Source organism: Hordeum vulgare, chromosome 6H (genome assembly GCF_904849725.1).
Source record: "Hordeum vulgare subsp. vulgare chromosome 6H, MorexV3_pseudomolecules_assembly, whole genome shotgun sequence".
Lineage (NCBI taxonomy): Eukaryota > Viridiplantae > Streptophyta > Magnoliopsida > Poales > Poaceae > Hordeum > Hordeum vulgare.
This window is the reverse complement of record NC_058523.1, coordinates 30,923,746-30,939,608: the sequence shown is the minus strand read 5'-3', so window position 1 is coordinate 30,939,608 and position 15,863 is coordinate 30,923,746. Positions and strand designations below refer to the sequence as shown.

Sequence of the window (15,863 nt, the reverse complement as noted above, 5' to 3'; positions counted from 1 at the left end):
AGTGTTTTATACAGGTGGCAATGGCACAAAACAGCAAACTTAATGCTGTTTTGTAAAATATTTGCATACTTTAAAAATCTTGTTCTTATTTTTTTATTTTAGGTCATATTTTTCTATGACCAGGAGATTTTTCCTTTTAAGTTTATTCCCACCAGATTATTTGTTTTATTTCTTTTCCTTCTTGGTTTTTCTTTTATTCGGGAAAGGCCACTGGGGCCTTTCTTATAGTGGTCGCCTGTGGGCTTCCTTCCACTTGCTGGCCCATTTATCTTCCTCCCGGTGCTAGGAGCCCATGCGAGCGAGCCCCTCCTCCTTCCTGACGCCGTCACTCCTCCCCCCGCGTTTCTCCTTTTCGTCAGAACGAGAGAGAGAGAGAGAGAGGGGAGTTGACGGTGCCGTGGCACAAACGTCGAGGGCCCCTATTTAGCTGGGCGTCCGAGCCCTCCCCTCGCCTAGGGCTCCCTCCTGCCGCCGCCATCTCCTTCCTCCCCCTCCATCTCTTCCTTTCTTCCCAAGGTAAGCTTCCTGTAGGGATAGCAGAGAGAACAGAGCAGTGCCTCATCGCGTCTACCCCTGTGTGCTCCGTCGAGCGGCAAGGCCGCCATGTCCGGGGGCTCGGGGTGGTTCCCCGCGACCCATTCCCGGCGCTAGAAGCCCCGGGGAGCGACCCTCCCGTCGAGCTCGTCCTCGTCAATGGCGCAAACCGGGCGTACTGCTACCTCTACTTCGGTCTACGGCAGAACTACCTCGGCTCGCCTTCTTCCCTCCGGTCCGGCTTCCTCTCCGTCAGATCGGAACCCCCCTTCCTTCCCAAGGTGAGGTTGCGCCTCCCCCTTCCTTCCTCCTCCGTAGCTCGGCTCGGATCTGCCCGTGGTGCGGCTTACCTCTGTTCGAGTAGAACTGCAGTAGGGTGCATCAGTAGGGGAAGGATCTGCAGGAGACAGTGCGTGGGGGCGTGTTTACGCAGAGGGGCTTCCTCCCCTCGTGGTAGCCGCGCCGTGGCTGGGCTGGCCCCTCGCTGTTGCTGAGCCGTAGTAGACTACCCCGGCGGTTTCTCTGTCTCAGGCGTGCTTGGTTGATCAGGGCAGCAGGTTGCGAGGAGAGTCCACTTCTGTTTCGTTGCGTGTTAAACGAACAGATGCTGTGCTGTAGACAAAGCGGTAGGGGTGTTGTGTGTCTGATGAGAAGGGTGTGGGTTCGATTCCCCCCCCTCGGCGCTGTTTGTTTTGTTTGTTTTACTGTATTTCCGGCGCAAGAGCATCAGGGATATGATACCCTGTTCCCTTCACTTAACCTGTCGACTTGGTGAGGATGGTGTAGTGGCTAGGTGGTGCTCCTGTGTACCAGGAGGTACTGGGTTCGATTCCCAGGACCCCTGATGCATGTGTTTTTTTTGCTATTCTTGCTGTCTTTTATTTTGCTCTTCCTCTTCCTTATGCTTGGGCAGCAAGGTGGCATTTTAATCCTTTTCCCTGCGAGTGTAGTTAGGTGCAAAATTCTTTGTGTGGTGTGTGTTGCACACTAGAGAGTGATAGATGATGTATTGCTAGCCTTGTAAACCTATGATGATTGCATCTTGTGGTGTGAAGTTACACTTGGTAGGAGTTTGTGCATGTTGATGTGGTTTCTTGTAAGTGGTGTGCCTTAAGGTGTGAGAGATTGCACTAGTTGAGCATGTTTGGTCACATCTTTTGAGCTTTAGGTGGACTAAGTTGTTCTTGTAGTTTTATTTGCTTGTATAGATTTAGTGGGGTGTGGATGCCTCCCCCTCACCTCATGTATTGTGGTGTATGTGATGCACTAGGTGGCTAGCTATGATAAGCATGTGTAGATGAAGCTTACTAGTTAAGCATGGGTAGATTCTTGTGGGGGTGCACCTTGAGGGTGACATGACTCCAAGGGTGATCCTTGTGGTGCATGTGAGAGTGTGTACCATCACATGCCCATATGTGGGGGTGTGCATACTCTCTTGTTAGCATAGAGTTACATTGTGTTGTGTTTGATGCTAGTGCTAGTGAGGTATTGTGTGTGTTGGTGTTGTTGATGTGCATGACACAAACATGGGGTTCAAACCCCCATGTCACTTTGTCATTGTGCACATGAAACTCACCCTATGTAGATGTCATCTTAGAAGAATACCTTATGGAGTTGCATTTACATTTTGTTGAAAGTTTGGTCCTTGATTCCATGGTATAGGAGGAGCCCAAGGGCATGGATTTTTGTGTGTTAATAGTAGGGGTTTGTGCTCAACACCATAGTGGTGTCAACTACCTCTTGGTGACATGTGTGTGCAAACTATGCCTAGAAATAGTGGGCATGTGGCTGGAAAATTCCAGATTTTTGAACTCTGAAAATTTCACTAAGTCTGGGATGCTGGAAGCATTTTCTTCCCCTGTAGATGAGGATGTGCTGGTCATTCTGTTGAGAACTGGCCTTGGTTCAGTGCTAGTATTTTGAACCGGGTATGTTTGTGAAGCTTCCTGTCAATTTTCAACTCATTTGGAGTCCAGTAGATTATGTTTTGATTGCTGTCAAAAGGATTCAGAACAGAAACAGAAACTCAGGTGCAGGAATTTTCACTAAGTCCCTGAGATCTTATGGTTTTGGGAAAGTTTGTGGCCTTGTATCTTCTAGAGTTTAATTCCTTTTGCTGTGATTCTTGCTGGGGATTGTATTGTTCTTGGTTGGCAACAACCACATATATTATTTGTCATGTTTGAAGACCTGTAGCTATGTTGCATGTTGCTCCCAAACAGCTAAGATGCAGATTCTGGCAGATTATGTAGTTTTGCCATTTTGTTCAAAGTTTGAGCTTAATTGATGTTGTGGTGTTTTACCTTGCTCCATTTCATTCATGTTGGGTTATTACATGTCTTGGCTACCTGGGAATACCAGATTTGTGCCAATTGTGTGTGTGGTGTTGAATATTTCACGTAGGGCTTCATATCTTGTTTCGTTGATTCCCATTGATCCGTAGCTCTGTTTGCAATGTTCTTTATATAGTTTTGCACCGTTTTTACGAGCTGCATCTGTTCATGTCATTCTCATACCTGTCAAAATAGTTTAGTGCAAAGTTCTGTTCAGAAATTTGTTGTAGTTTATTTTACTTGTGCTATTGATAGAAATAGTGGTGCATGCTCAACTTTCATCTCATGCATCATGTGATTGTTGCATTTTGTGGTGCTGCTGTTCATTGGCTGTTATTCTTATGTTGGGTAGCACCGAGAGCGGAGAACGAATACGTGGAGTCAGGAGAGTACGTGCAGAACGATCCAGAACCATTCCAAGCTGAGGATATCACAGGCAAGATGATATGACCTTGATTCCATCTCTAGACTTGTTATGTTAGTTTCGATTCCATGTCATATTGCTCGCTGCCTACCACTGAAATTAAATTGCATCTTCAAATGCCATGAGCCTAAACACCGTTCTCTTTCCTAGCAAACTTGTATGGCTAGGTAGGCTTGCTCAGCTACTAATGTTAGCATTGTTAGTTGCAGGTGTTTTAAACTCATGTGATGACATGAGCTTGATATCATTATATTAAAATTATGTTATTATTTAATGCACCTATATATTTGGTAAATGATGGGAGGCCTAGCCTTTTGCCGGGTGCTTTGTTCCGTTATTGCCGCTTTAGTTACCGGTTACCGGTGTTTGATTCCATAATGATCGCTCCTAACACGTTCGGGGTTGTTATGGGGACCCCCTTGATAAATCGCGTAGTGTTAAGGCTTGTTCGGCAGGACCCAACTTTGGTGTTAATTTGCTAATCACTTAATAATAATCTGCATAGGGAGTAGCTACCCCGAGGTTTCTTAATCAACAATCCGGGCCAGTGCTCCTCATGAGTGTTGGTCCAAACTGGTCTGCCTGCGGGGCCACCACAAGGAAACTTGAGGTTTGGTACCTGTAGCTAGTTCCATCCGGTGTGTCCTGAGATTGAGATACGCGGCTCTTATCGGGGTCGTCGACACGTCGGGAGGTCCTGCTAGCCTTGTCTTACCTTAGCGGTATATCTTGCGTATAGGAATCCCAGTGAAGCTTTGGTTTTCCCCAGAGTTGAGGTTGTCCTCTAAGGAATCCGACGAGATCACGAGATTCGTGATAGAGGATGCCTTTGCGGCCTGTGTTCGTTTGTGATGGACTAGTTGGAGCACCCCTGCAGGGTTGAATCTTTCGGAAAGCCGTGCCCGCGGTTATGTGGCAACTTGGAATATTTTGTTAACATCCGGTATTAGAGAACTTAAACATAAACTAATAAAAATGCCAACTGTGTGCGTAACCGTGACTGTCCCTTCGAAGATCTCTCTTCGATCGGGAACACGGTGGGGTTATGAATGCCGTAGGTAGGTGTTCAGGATCACTTTCTGATCAAGTAATCCCGACCGTTAGCGTAGTCCACCTTCACTTCTCTTTTGCGTAAGTTAGCCACTTATTCAAACATAGGATGCAACAGCCTGATACACTTCATCCCTTCCTTACCCAATAACATAACTAGTTCTGGCACCAAGGTCTTAGATTGCTGAGTCCCCGTGGCTCACGGATTCCTCCGAAACTCCCAGCAGGTACAGGTCCCCCAGAGGCAGATGATCCCGACGGCACCCAGCTGGCGTGGCAGTACGACGAGGAGACAGACCGCCTTTACGTGAACTATCCCGAGGACTGAGGCGTGGTCGTGATCGTGGGCCTGCAGCGGGTAGCATAGCATTTTCCTTGTTTTGTAGTCCGTACCAGAACTACCTTGTTTGTATCTGCGTTGTACTCTGTATTATTAATAAGAAGACAGTTGAATCCCAAATTGTCTACTTGTAATTATATTTCTGTGCTATGTTTACTTGCTTGCGAAACGCTTAGATGCGCTTCTTTCCTATTCGGGGCCTCGACCCCCAGATCGGAAAGGACCGCATCTTGGTCGTTACAATATGCCTTCTGATCCTGTTGTTTGAGCCTTTAAATTGGATAATTAACAAGCATTACGCCCATCACAGATAATCAACCTAGCTAATAATTAACTACTCATGTAGTTTTACAAATAAGGACATAGAGAATATACATATATGAATCCCGTTAATCCCATATATCTCTCATGCTTATGGAGAATTACTTGCCCATGAAATAAGAATAACAATCAATCACATATATTATACAAATGAATGTTATATCGATATCGTGGTTTTTCACAATAAAACAAATGTTTAAACCACTCTTCGACGCGGATGAAGTATGAATAGAGTTACAACCCTAGCTTTACAAGTTGTAATCTCTCTCTCCCTCCGTCCCTCCCTCCCTCCCTCCCTCTCTCTATCTCTGATGGATGATGTCGAAGAATGATGCAGAGGAAGCTAGAACGGATCTAAGCGAAGTCTTTCCCCTCCAGATCTCTTCTTTCTTTGTTCCGATGTGTTTGCGACGTCTTCCTCTCCTATACTTTCGTCACCACCAATACGAAATTGGCTTGTATAGTCGTATAGACGAGAGCGAGGCGATGCTCTGAAGCAGCAACATGAATGCATCCTCACCAAGCCGGACAAGGCGTTGTAGGATCTGAAGTATGTCTATAGGGGGGTAATTATACTACTTGACCAAAATAAAAAAATTAGCATTTTCTCAATTTTAAAGGTTGACAAGTTTTAGTAATTATATCAAGTCCGCACATCCTACGCATGCAAGTCTAAGAGTATAGCAGCGGAAAGTAAAGACTTGCACATATAAGTAGAGGATAGAGATAGGAAGATCAAACGAACAGGGACTCGAAGATTTTTTCCCGTGGTTCCGATAGGTGGTGCTATCTTACTTCCATGCTATAGAGACTTCAACCCACGAAGGGTAGCGGTCGTGAGAGTCCATGAAGATCTCCACCCATAATGGGTCCAAAAAGTAGTAACCTCGTCTATTCCATCACGGCGTACGTTCACGAAGGACTAGCCTCAGTCAGGGTAGATCTTCACGAAGTAGGAAATCTCCTTGTCCTTACAAACTTCTTGGTTAAACTCCACACAAAGTCGGAGGCTCCCAAGCGACACCTAACCAATCTAGAAAATACCACTCTTCAAAAGGTAATAGATGTGGTATGGACGATGAACTCCTTGCTCTTGTGCTTCAAAAGATAGTCTCCTCGACGCTCAATCACTCTCTCACGGAATTTGGCTTGGTATAAGAGATTGAATGGGTGGAAAGCAATTTGGGGAGCCTAGAAATCAAGATTCCTATAGTTGGAGTGGAATATCTTGATCTCAACACATAAGTAGGTGGTTCTCTCTCAAAAAATGCATGGGACAAGTATTGGCTTGTTCTGAGTGCTCTCACTACGAATGAGAGGGAGGTGGAGGTGTATATATAGGCTTCTCCAAAAATCCAATGGTTACAACATTACTGCCCTCGGTGAAACCGAAGCAAAAATTAGGTTGCAGCGACTAGTGCAAAATGTGGCAAATTTTGGCATTTCGGTGAGACCGATATATAAATCCCGGTGAGTCTAATTTTGGCAGGCCTAGGAAGTTACACAAACACGGTGGCACCAATTCGCAAAAATCGAAAATTCCGATTTTTAGCAAATGGACATAAGTGATTGGTCATTGTTTTTGTTTGCACTAAAATGGGACTTGGTGTCCCCGAAGGTTTAGGGTTGGCTCTGGATTATGTCTAGGGTAAAACTCCGTAGGGTTGAATTTGTAAGCTTGGTGGCAGCAAATTTAGGTTTTGGGGTTTGGACATAATATTTTTGTGGGAGAATTCATGAGGGTTTTTGGTGGCTAACTATTAGCACTTGAGCAACCAAATCATCATAGATACCTCATCCCCTTTTAATAGTATTGGATTTTATATGGACTCAAATGTGATTTCTCACAAAATGCAAAATGTAGAGTCCTGAAGTTTGTTGCCAATTGATGTTCCTTGCATCTAGTGGATTTGCCAATCCATTCATTAAACTTTTCCTGAAATATACTTGATAGAGTCATTAGTCCAATGAAATGTATGTTGTTATTAATTACCAAAACCACCTAGGAAGAAGTTGTGCTTTCAAGCGCCCATCGGACCAACGATTTTAGCGCGGGCCCATACGTCAGTCTATACTTGCGGATGCATCCAAGCGTGTCTTGGTGTCCCTATATCCACACACATATGAGCTAAATATGAGGGCTGTCGGTCAAGCCAGACATGGTTGCGTTTAACAGGTCTGGTTGGGTGGCAATTTTCTGTCAGGGCAGACTAGGCAAGCCGCCCGAACGTTTGAGAGGAAGGGGTATGGGGCTTTGGTTGTCATTGCTCTTAGGAAGATACGGGGAGAAGAGAGAAGGATTTGAGCATCTCTAGCAGACCCCGTATAAAACCAACCCGCAAAATTCATTTACAGTTCGCGGAAAAAGGTTTTTGCGGGTCGACGCGGGTGCGGACAGAGTCAGATCCCGCAAATTGGATACGTAAAAAAGGATATTCGCAGAAGATGCTTTTTACAGGTCGGCAATGTGGGGGCGACACCGCGTCGACCCCGCAAACCGAAGACCCCATAAATCAGAATTACTAATGTGCAATATAAGTAAAATGTCAACATTACAAATACAATAATCATCCAAAGTACAATAATTATTTAAATCACTGTAGCAAACTAAATAATTCAATAAAAAACTTGTCCCGTATACAAATCACACATGAATGAAATGAAAATGAATGGAAAAATGAAATGTGTTACTGCCCAGCTCTTTGCCAATGGTGCTTAATGAGATTCTTCTGAAGTTGACAGTGGGTGTTTGCATTTTCAATCTACCTATAGGTCTGAAGAAAATCTCTAATTCGGTTAGGGTCTCTAGCCGGTTTGACATGGCTACCCACATTGTCATAGAAGAACTCCAAGTTCATGCCTCTCTCATCTTCGAGAATCATATTGTGAAGAATAACACAACATGTCATGATATTTTTCAAGCAGGGCCGGTCCATACATTTCAGAGGCCCTCGGGCGAGACAACAAAACTGGGCCCTTGTAGACAGATAAAAATTTGAAATTTATCGTATTTCAACAACAATTCAGTAATCAGTACATAGTATAGATCAATGGTCTTTGAACAGGGACAATGAAACACACGCCACATGAAATTTATCGGATCCTATTAGTTCATATTTCTGTTTTTTTCTCTTCCTTTTCTCACTACCAGATACACATTTTCTAAAAGACATGTCACCAATCAATTTGCAAAAAAGAGAGTCAATACAGGGAACAAAAGCACCTAGATATGGGCTCGATGTGAAATCTTCCCTGTGCTCCCTACACTCTCTCTAGATATGGGCTCGATGTGAAATCTTCCCTGTGCTCCCTACACTCTCTCTGTATCAAGAATAAATCAGTTTTCATAGAGGAGTAGAGGACCAAGTAGCAGAGAAAATGAGAAATGGCAACCTGCTTGCTCCAGCCTCCAGAGATGCACCTGCGCAGGCCCTGCCCCTGCACCGGCGAGTAGAGAAGGGGCCCTGCTTCGTATCTGGACTCTGGAGGAGGGGCTCTCCACCGGCGAGTAGAGAAGGGGCTCTCCACCGCCACAGGCCATGCACCGGCGTGTAGAGAAGGCGATGTCCTTCCCCAGTTCCCCTGCTCTGAAATTCCGAATCTGAAGGAGGAGTCTCTCAGCTATTTAACATCAAATCTGCAGGACTGCGGGATTGAGAAAGGAGGGAGAAGATTGGGGAAGGGAAATCACCATTGGTCTCCATTAATGGCGGCACGGGATCGACGGCCTCGTCGCCTCGAATCAGGCACGGGACTGCAGGAGCCGCGACATTGTTCCTCATCTGGACTCTGGAGGCGAGGCGACCGTAGGAGGCGAGGCGACGAGAGTGCTAACAGGCTCGCTAGTCGCTAGGTGCCACGGTGCTGGGCCGGGCCCCCTACCTCCGAAGGGCCCAGGGCGGGCGCCCCATTGCCCCGGCCTGTGGGTCGGCCCTGTTTTCAAGGACCGCTTGTTCCAAAACCGAGCAGGACCACGAACAATGGCAAACCTAGATTGCAAAACCCCAAATGGTCTTTCATTGTCTTTTCGGGCTGCCTCTAGCACAATTGTTGCATCACGAGACTTGCCACAGTACATTCTATGTCATGCTTTTGGGCAATTTTTCCAAGTCCAATGCACACAATCTATGCTTCCTAGCATGCCAAACCAACCTCTTCTTTCATTAAATGCCATCAATTTTTTTGTGTCTTCCTTGTTCGGTGTCCGAAGATATTCAGGACCAAAGACATGGACGATCACTTTGGCAAACATATGCATTGACTCAATTGTACTATCTTTTCCGATGCAAAGGTACTCATCGGTATAGTCAGCTGGAACGCCGTATGAAATTATCCGCATAGCTGCCGAGATTTTTTGATATGCACTAAATCCCTTCAAGCCCGCGACATTCCTTCTTTGAGTAAAATATCGACAATTGACCTCGCAAGCTTGAACAATTTTTACAAAGAGGGATCTACGCATACGGTACCTTCTCTGCAAGAGGTGTGGCGGGTATGTTGGATTAGCGGCGAAGTAGTCTTGCATAAGCACCTCGTTCCCGAGATGGCGATTTCGAACGCAAAGACGACCGACGGTCGATCCTCGCCGCCTCTTTCAGTTCTTGTCTTCGTGCTCCTTCACGGCAAGGAACATCATCAAACTCTGTTGGCGAAATGTGAGAAGCATCGTCTCAACATCTGAGTCATCCGAATCGGTTGAATCCTCGAGCAGAAACTTCTCGCACAGGCTCAACTCCATCTCCAGCGGTGGCTCTCCGGCCGTGGTGGATTGGCGGATCCGGGGGAGCCGGTGCAGCGGCTCGGTGAAGTGGGCAGGGGCGCCCGAGCAACGCGATTCACCCTGCAGATTTGGCGGACTGGCGGAACCAATGGCGGGGCGGCGACCGAAGGGGGTGGGGAAAGGGCACGGGCTGAAATGTTTGTCCCGCCAACCGCTTCCGTGGGATACAGGACACCGTATACGCGAGGCGGAAACCTGTGTTTTCACAGGTCAGAGAGGGGATTTTACCGCGCCCCTCAAAAAAATTACGGGTCAGACGCGTTTGCGGGGTCTGATCGGAAATGTGCTTGCCAATTTTTATGCCATATGGGATAGCGGTGCTTCGTTGGTGAAAAAACAAAATTAAGTACTCCCTCCGTCCCAAAATAAGTGACTCAAAAGTGACTCAATTTTACACTAAAGTAGTGGAACATTGAGCCACTTTTGAGTCATTTATTTTGGAACGGAGGGAGTATAATATTTGGAGATAACATTTGACGTTCGACTTGTTCATTTGGCACATGCCAAAATACTTAAGTTTTTGACCTATAGATTTGCATGTGCCATTTAAGTGTGACAATGAACATATTTTTTTTTAATTCTTTTTGAATTTTGTAAAATACAATTTTAACACGCAGGAGCATATGCTCCCTAGAGCCAAATTGAATACCCGGGTTTTAAGGCTTTTTGTAGGGTTCAATGAAGCCAAGGCTTTTGTAGGTCTGTTAATTTAGTTGTCTCCGCACACGAGTAGTTTCTATTTTGTTTTTTTTAATTACAATACCTTAGATAGTTGTCATTGCCATGGCATCGACACTGACGAAAAAGACACCAAGGAAGAGGAAGCTGAAAGAGTAGAGACGTGGGAAGAGGAATGGGGCTTGGATAATTTTTTTGTGTGTTTTTTAGGGGTGCTTGAATTAAGTGAGTGCGCTTGAGTGAGTTGGGGTGAGGCACATGTAACCACGGTGGTATAAGCGACAATTAAGAATTAGTGAATGAATCACTTCCACATCTCTCTTCTTCAGAGTTCTTCTTCCCCAAGCTGTACCTGCCCTAGTTCGTCATCCTGACTCTAGGTTATTACAATTAATTAATAGTGCGGTGTAATGCTCGAATTTTTATTTGGGAGCCCAGAATTTAAATGTTCGATCACTGCCATGCCTTGAAACGTCGAGTCCACGCCCTTTGTACGAAAACTGAACACAATGTAATCAACCAAGAGGAGGGGGTGGGGGCAGCGTCATCGCCGCTCCACTCTCACAGCCACAGGGACAGCCAAGAACTTCATCGCAGAGGAGACATGCATGGGTCAAGGGAGGAATGCACCAGCTAGGTCGAAGGGTAAGGGCGGAAGCAGTGTTTGGCAGATCATGTGCAATCTACAGCATTTCTCCATCACAATCAGGGTCCTTCCAGCATGGAAACCACCCAAACCAGGTGCCACAATCTTCAGAACCAGCAGCAAGCACCCCTGTGCTTTCTTCAGGCAAGGGCGAATATAATAGAGCTACCATAGGCAAGGAACTGCCGGAGCGTAGTGTCTTATCACAACTAAGCCGTCCCACTCAATTTCCCCTCAATCAGCCATGGTCCAGGTTAGGCGAGGCGACGGGGTTAGGCGCGCGGTCCGTTGCTCGGCACAGTGCGCTACAGCCTGTACCCGTGGTAAGCAGCTGACGACGACCGATACTCGCGATACAGAGGCAGGGCGCACTCCGGACTCGCTGGAGAACCGTGCAGGGCGAACGGCAGCCGAACTGGGCCAGCGTCAGGGTTGCCGTACCGTCTGCTCCAGGGCGGTAGAGGTTCTCCGTTGCCCAGTAGGACCTCCTGCGTGCAAAAATGGCGACAGGTCAAAAAACAGACGCCCGGCGTGCGATTCATGACTGTTATCGATAAATCAACCGTGCAAGGCAGTACAATGAATCCTGTGTTTTGTAATGGACGTTTCATTTGATTAAGAGGCGTCGATGGCTGGTCTCCACGCTGTGACAACCGGAGTAGCAAGGGTTGTGTTGCGTGGTGTGACAACGTCCGAATTTAATTCAGCGACTGAATAAAAGAGTAGGATTCATCAGGACATAGGTAATGAACCTGTATGAGTTGATGTGCGGTCTGAACCTGTGACGAAGTGCCTTCAATCGAAACCAGAACCTCGTCCAGATAATTTCCAGTTTCCTCGAGGACAACCATCGCCCCACTGACAGAACGTATATGAGCAATGGTCTGTCCCCTGACACCAATTATCTCTTCTGCTTGCGGCAAAGGGATCCGCATTGTCTGCGTAATCTGGAAGCCAAAACATTCTGTAAGAACAACGACTGTAGCAGCCTGATGTAAGATGACTGCACCAAGTCAGGTTTCGAGGGTCAAAACTCAAAAGGGAAAATGAACAGAAGAAATCTGCCCGTACCAGGTGAAACCCGATCACATTTTTTACAAGCTAATAACTGATATAGTATAGGTTTTAAGCTAAGGGGTAATAGTTATAGCATTAGACCTTTGATATCAAGGAGACAGTTGGGCGTCTGATATCTCGTGAATATGGATCACAAACAGATGGGTCATGTCCATATGACAAATATCTGCCGCCATTCGGGTTATGATGGCTTCGACTGTCAGATAACAAAAGGTCCTGGTTCACTACAAGAGCATAATCATTGGTAACCTGATTTTCTTTAGAACTATTCTGAACTTCGGCTACTTCTTCGTTCTGCAGATAAGCAACAGAAATATCAATTCCATGAGAACGTTACAAGCTGCTCTCATCCTTATAATAAAGCATGCAGCAACTACTGTAACAAGGATTACCTTTCTTTCAAATAGATGAAGGACACTATGATCAACTAGGAACCTCCGGAGAAGTCCAAGTACTGATTTTAGGGCATTGAGGACCTTGAGGGAAGCACCACGTATCTCCACAATTCTTTCTTCCACCATCTGATTACTCAAAAGCTCGTCTAGAAAGGTAGATCAAGTATCATGTGTTATATCCAGTGGTCTGCATTGAATTCACAACCACCTAAACGAGACCAAAATAGAAAAGCTGGCAGAAAGAAATAAGCTCGAACGAAATGAAATGTATTTTGTTTGGCTTTTCAAAATAGCAACCTACCAGGCAGACTCTTTACAGTGTGCAAAAGGATCTCCACGATATTAGTAGCTACGAATACCAGATCAAAATCAAGTTGCTTCTCTGCCGTAATGAATATCTCAGTGCTTTATGCAGCATGAAGGAAGAATCCAATCTATTTGGATTATACCACTGGTACATATAGGGATGCAATCCAATCTGAAAACTTATGTGACTTCCATCTCAATATTTTATGAAAAAATTAAATGAGTCTGAATTTTCAAGTGATATGGTGACGACAAACCATCTGGTTAACTAATTGGTGTAAATCCCTTAAGCAACCACCATTTTCTACAAGGGTCACAAAATACCATTTGGTTGTCAAATTGGAGCCTAACAACGAAACCAAGTATTCTTGTGCTAACAAGTTAGATAACACAAGAACAAGAATCCTATCAATTCCATTCCATTGTCAGTGGTGAAACTGCAGGGTGCATTCCACTATTCTAGTGAACAGGGCCGGTGCTACTAATTTCTGGGAGATGGCAGGTGCTACTTTCCAGAGAAGTGGTGCTACAACACAATGTTGGGAAAACAGTCCAATAGTTTTTTCTGGATTTTCCTTGGCAAGAAGAACTAGACATTCAAATACGGGTGGACTCTTGTACAAGAACGGGTCATAGAAGTTAGGGACACCATGTTTGCTTTACAGTGCCCAAGCATAGTCCCTTGCTTCATTCAAGTTATACATCCAAGAATGAAACCATTGTCGTTAATTTATATAGGTAACAAAAATGACGAGGGATTCTATGAATCAAACTGAAAATACATCGCATGATAGTTGGCATGAAAATGTAGGACCATGTACCTTTTCAAGTTAAAGTTATACATCCACAAGTTAAATCAATATCATTAACTCATAGGTGGTAAAAATGACTGGTAATTCTATGGATCAAACTGGAAATGTATCACATAATAATTGACATGAAAATGTATAACCATGCACCTTTATCTATAATCCTTATGGTAGTACCAGTAGATTCTTGCATTAACTGGATCGTGGTTCCTTGCTTGCCAATTAAGTGCCTCCCTTGTGCTTTAGGAACCAGTAATCTAGCAGAACAAATTTCTGGTCCAGAAACAGGTAATGTGAAATCAGGGTTGATCCCTTCTATGTCATTTACGTGTTTGAAGATCCTAACTGCAGCATCCATAGCAGGTGCCAGTTCTGCCTGTGTTTCTTCTGTTGCGGATATCAAGACCTAAAGAGGGGATGTAAAATTTAACACGATGAATAAAGTACAAACAAATGAACTCAGTTTAACCTTTTTTGTTGTTGTTTATGTACTCACAATAAGTACCACCTCAATGTGTCGCATTAGAATCCTCCCATTTTAAAAAGTTTATGCTTATGAGACTGAGAGTAATTGTTCACTTTGTCAAGTCATTTCAACTTCCCCTACAAATAGCCTTAGTAATGCCTTTGTTCCTATGATTGCAAGAAACTATTAAACTAGAACAAGAACCCAAGAGATAACATGGCCAAGACTTACCAAAATGGAGACATCTTGTAGAGCAATTAAATTAAACAATAAGTCACTTATCTATTAAATACTAACGAAAAAAAGCTCATGGAACAACTAGAACTATAAAGCTAACATTGATGCCATTGTTTCGTCCATTTCATAACCAAATTAGGTCCCAGAACTGTCATATATGATGGACCAGCCTGGTTTCTATGGTCTTACAGTTGTCTACTCATTTTCTCTAATGACGATTAGCCGCCTCCGTGTGAGTTGGAACTTGAAAGAGCATGGGGATTGTTTAATTATTTGACCTTGTGAGAACGCATCACTGTCCTTATGCAAGAAACAACACAATTCCATCTAGGATAGTGTTGCAAGATGACAGTATCAATGTGCCGACAGCCAAAATGCGCAATTCCCAAGAAAACCTGGAATTGACTAACCCAAACCAGGGCAATGCTGGCACGCAATTGCTGATCTACATGCCGAGAGTTGCTTGTGGCAGACCCACGCTTACGCCACGGCCCAAATTACAATGAGCATGCACAGATCCCAAAGCAATTTCGAGTTTAGCTACTAGCTTATGTTGCTAATCCATCAACCTGACTGTGACCAGACGAGACCATAGAAATTCAGGCTCCACGCGCCCAAGCGCATACTAAGGATGGCACAAGCGACTCAATTCCCAATTCCCAATGTCCTAACCACCACCATCGAGCAATAAACCCTAGCATGAACCAACCAAAATTCCGAGGGAGGAGCCATACAATCCGGCTGGAGACGCCGTCCGTGGGGTCGAGGACGCGGACACGGGCGCGCGTCACCTCGCAGAGGCGCTTGATGACCTCGCCCCGGCGGCCGATGAGGCCGCCCACCTTGTCCCCGGCCACGACCAGCCGGAACACGCTCGCGCCGGGAAACCCAGGCCAAGGCGTCGCCTTCTTCCCCTCCTCCGCCACCTCGAACGCCGAATTCGTCGGCGCAGGCGGCGGCGGCGGCGGCTGGTGCGGTTGCTCCGGCTCCGAGTCGGGGTAAGGGTCCAGCCGCTTGAGCGCCGGGTGCTCGTCCGGCTCCGAGTCGGAGGAAACCCACGCCTCCACCTCCTCCGGGTCCTCCTCTTCCTCCTCGGCTACGTAGGCCATAGCTTGGCGGGCGAACTCCTCGGGCGGCGGTGCCGCGGTCGCCATGGACGAGGGTTTTGGGGAGGGACACGACCGTGGACTAAGCGAGTGAGGGCAACTCCGGGCCGACCCAAACGGACACCCACCGGTCTTTTTTCGTTTGGGTGGCCCGTAGGGTCATACCTGGCCAAACGGGCCGGCCCGGCACCGCACAGCCCGGCCCGTCATAATCGTGCCAGGCACGGCACGGCCCGCTTGGGCCCGATTAATATACGGGCCGAGCCGTGCCGGCCCGCGTGCCAGCCTCCTAGGCCCAAGCACGACACATGGCCTAATCGGGTCGGCCCGCGGTACGTTAAGGCACGGCGGCCCGCCACAG

General features: G+C 46.1%; 1 protein-coding gene across 1 annotated transcript; it reads right to left on the bottom strand.

Annotated features, from left to right (window-relative positions):
- Positions 1-11,106: 11,106 nt before the first annotated feature.
- LOC123404116 (RNA-binding KH domain-containing protein PEPPER-like) lies at positions 11,107-15,618 on the bottom strand. Its single transcript, XM_045098040.1, has 6 exons — positions 15,131-15,618; positions 13,844-14,099; positions 12,576-12,724; positions 12,265-12,477; positions 11,859-12,053; positions 11,107-11,594 (listed from the first exon to the last, which is right to left on the bottom strand). The coding sequence occupies exons 1-6, from the start codon at positions 15,548-15,550 to the stop codon at positions 11,412-11,414; spliced, it is 1,416 nt and encodes a 471-aa protein (XP_044953975.1). The 5' UTR covers positions 15,551-15,618; the 3' UTR covers positions 11,107-11,411.
- Between the last annotated feature and the right edge of the window lie 245 nt (positions 15,619-15,863).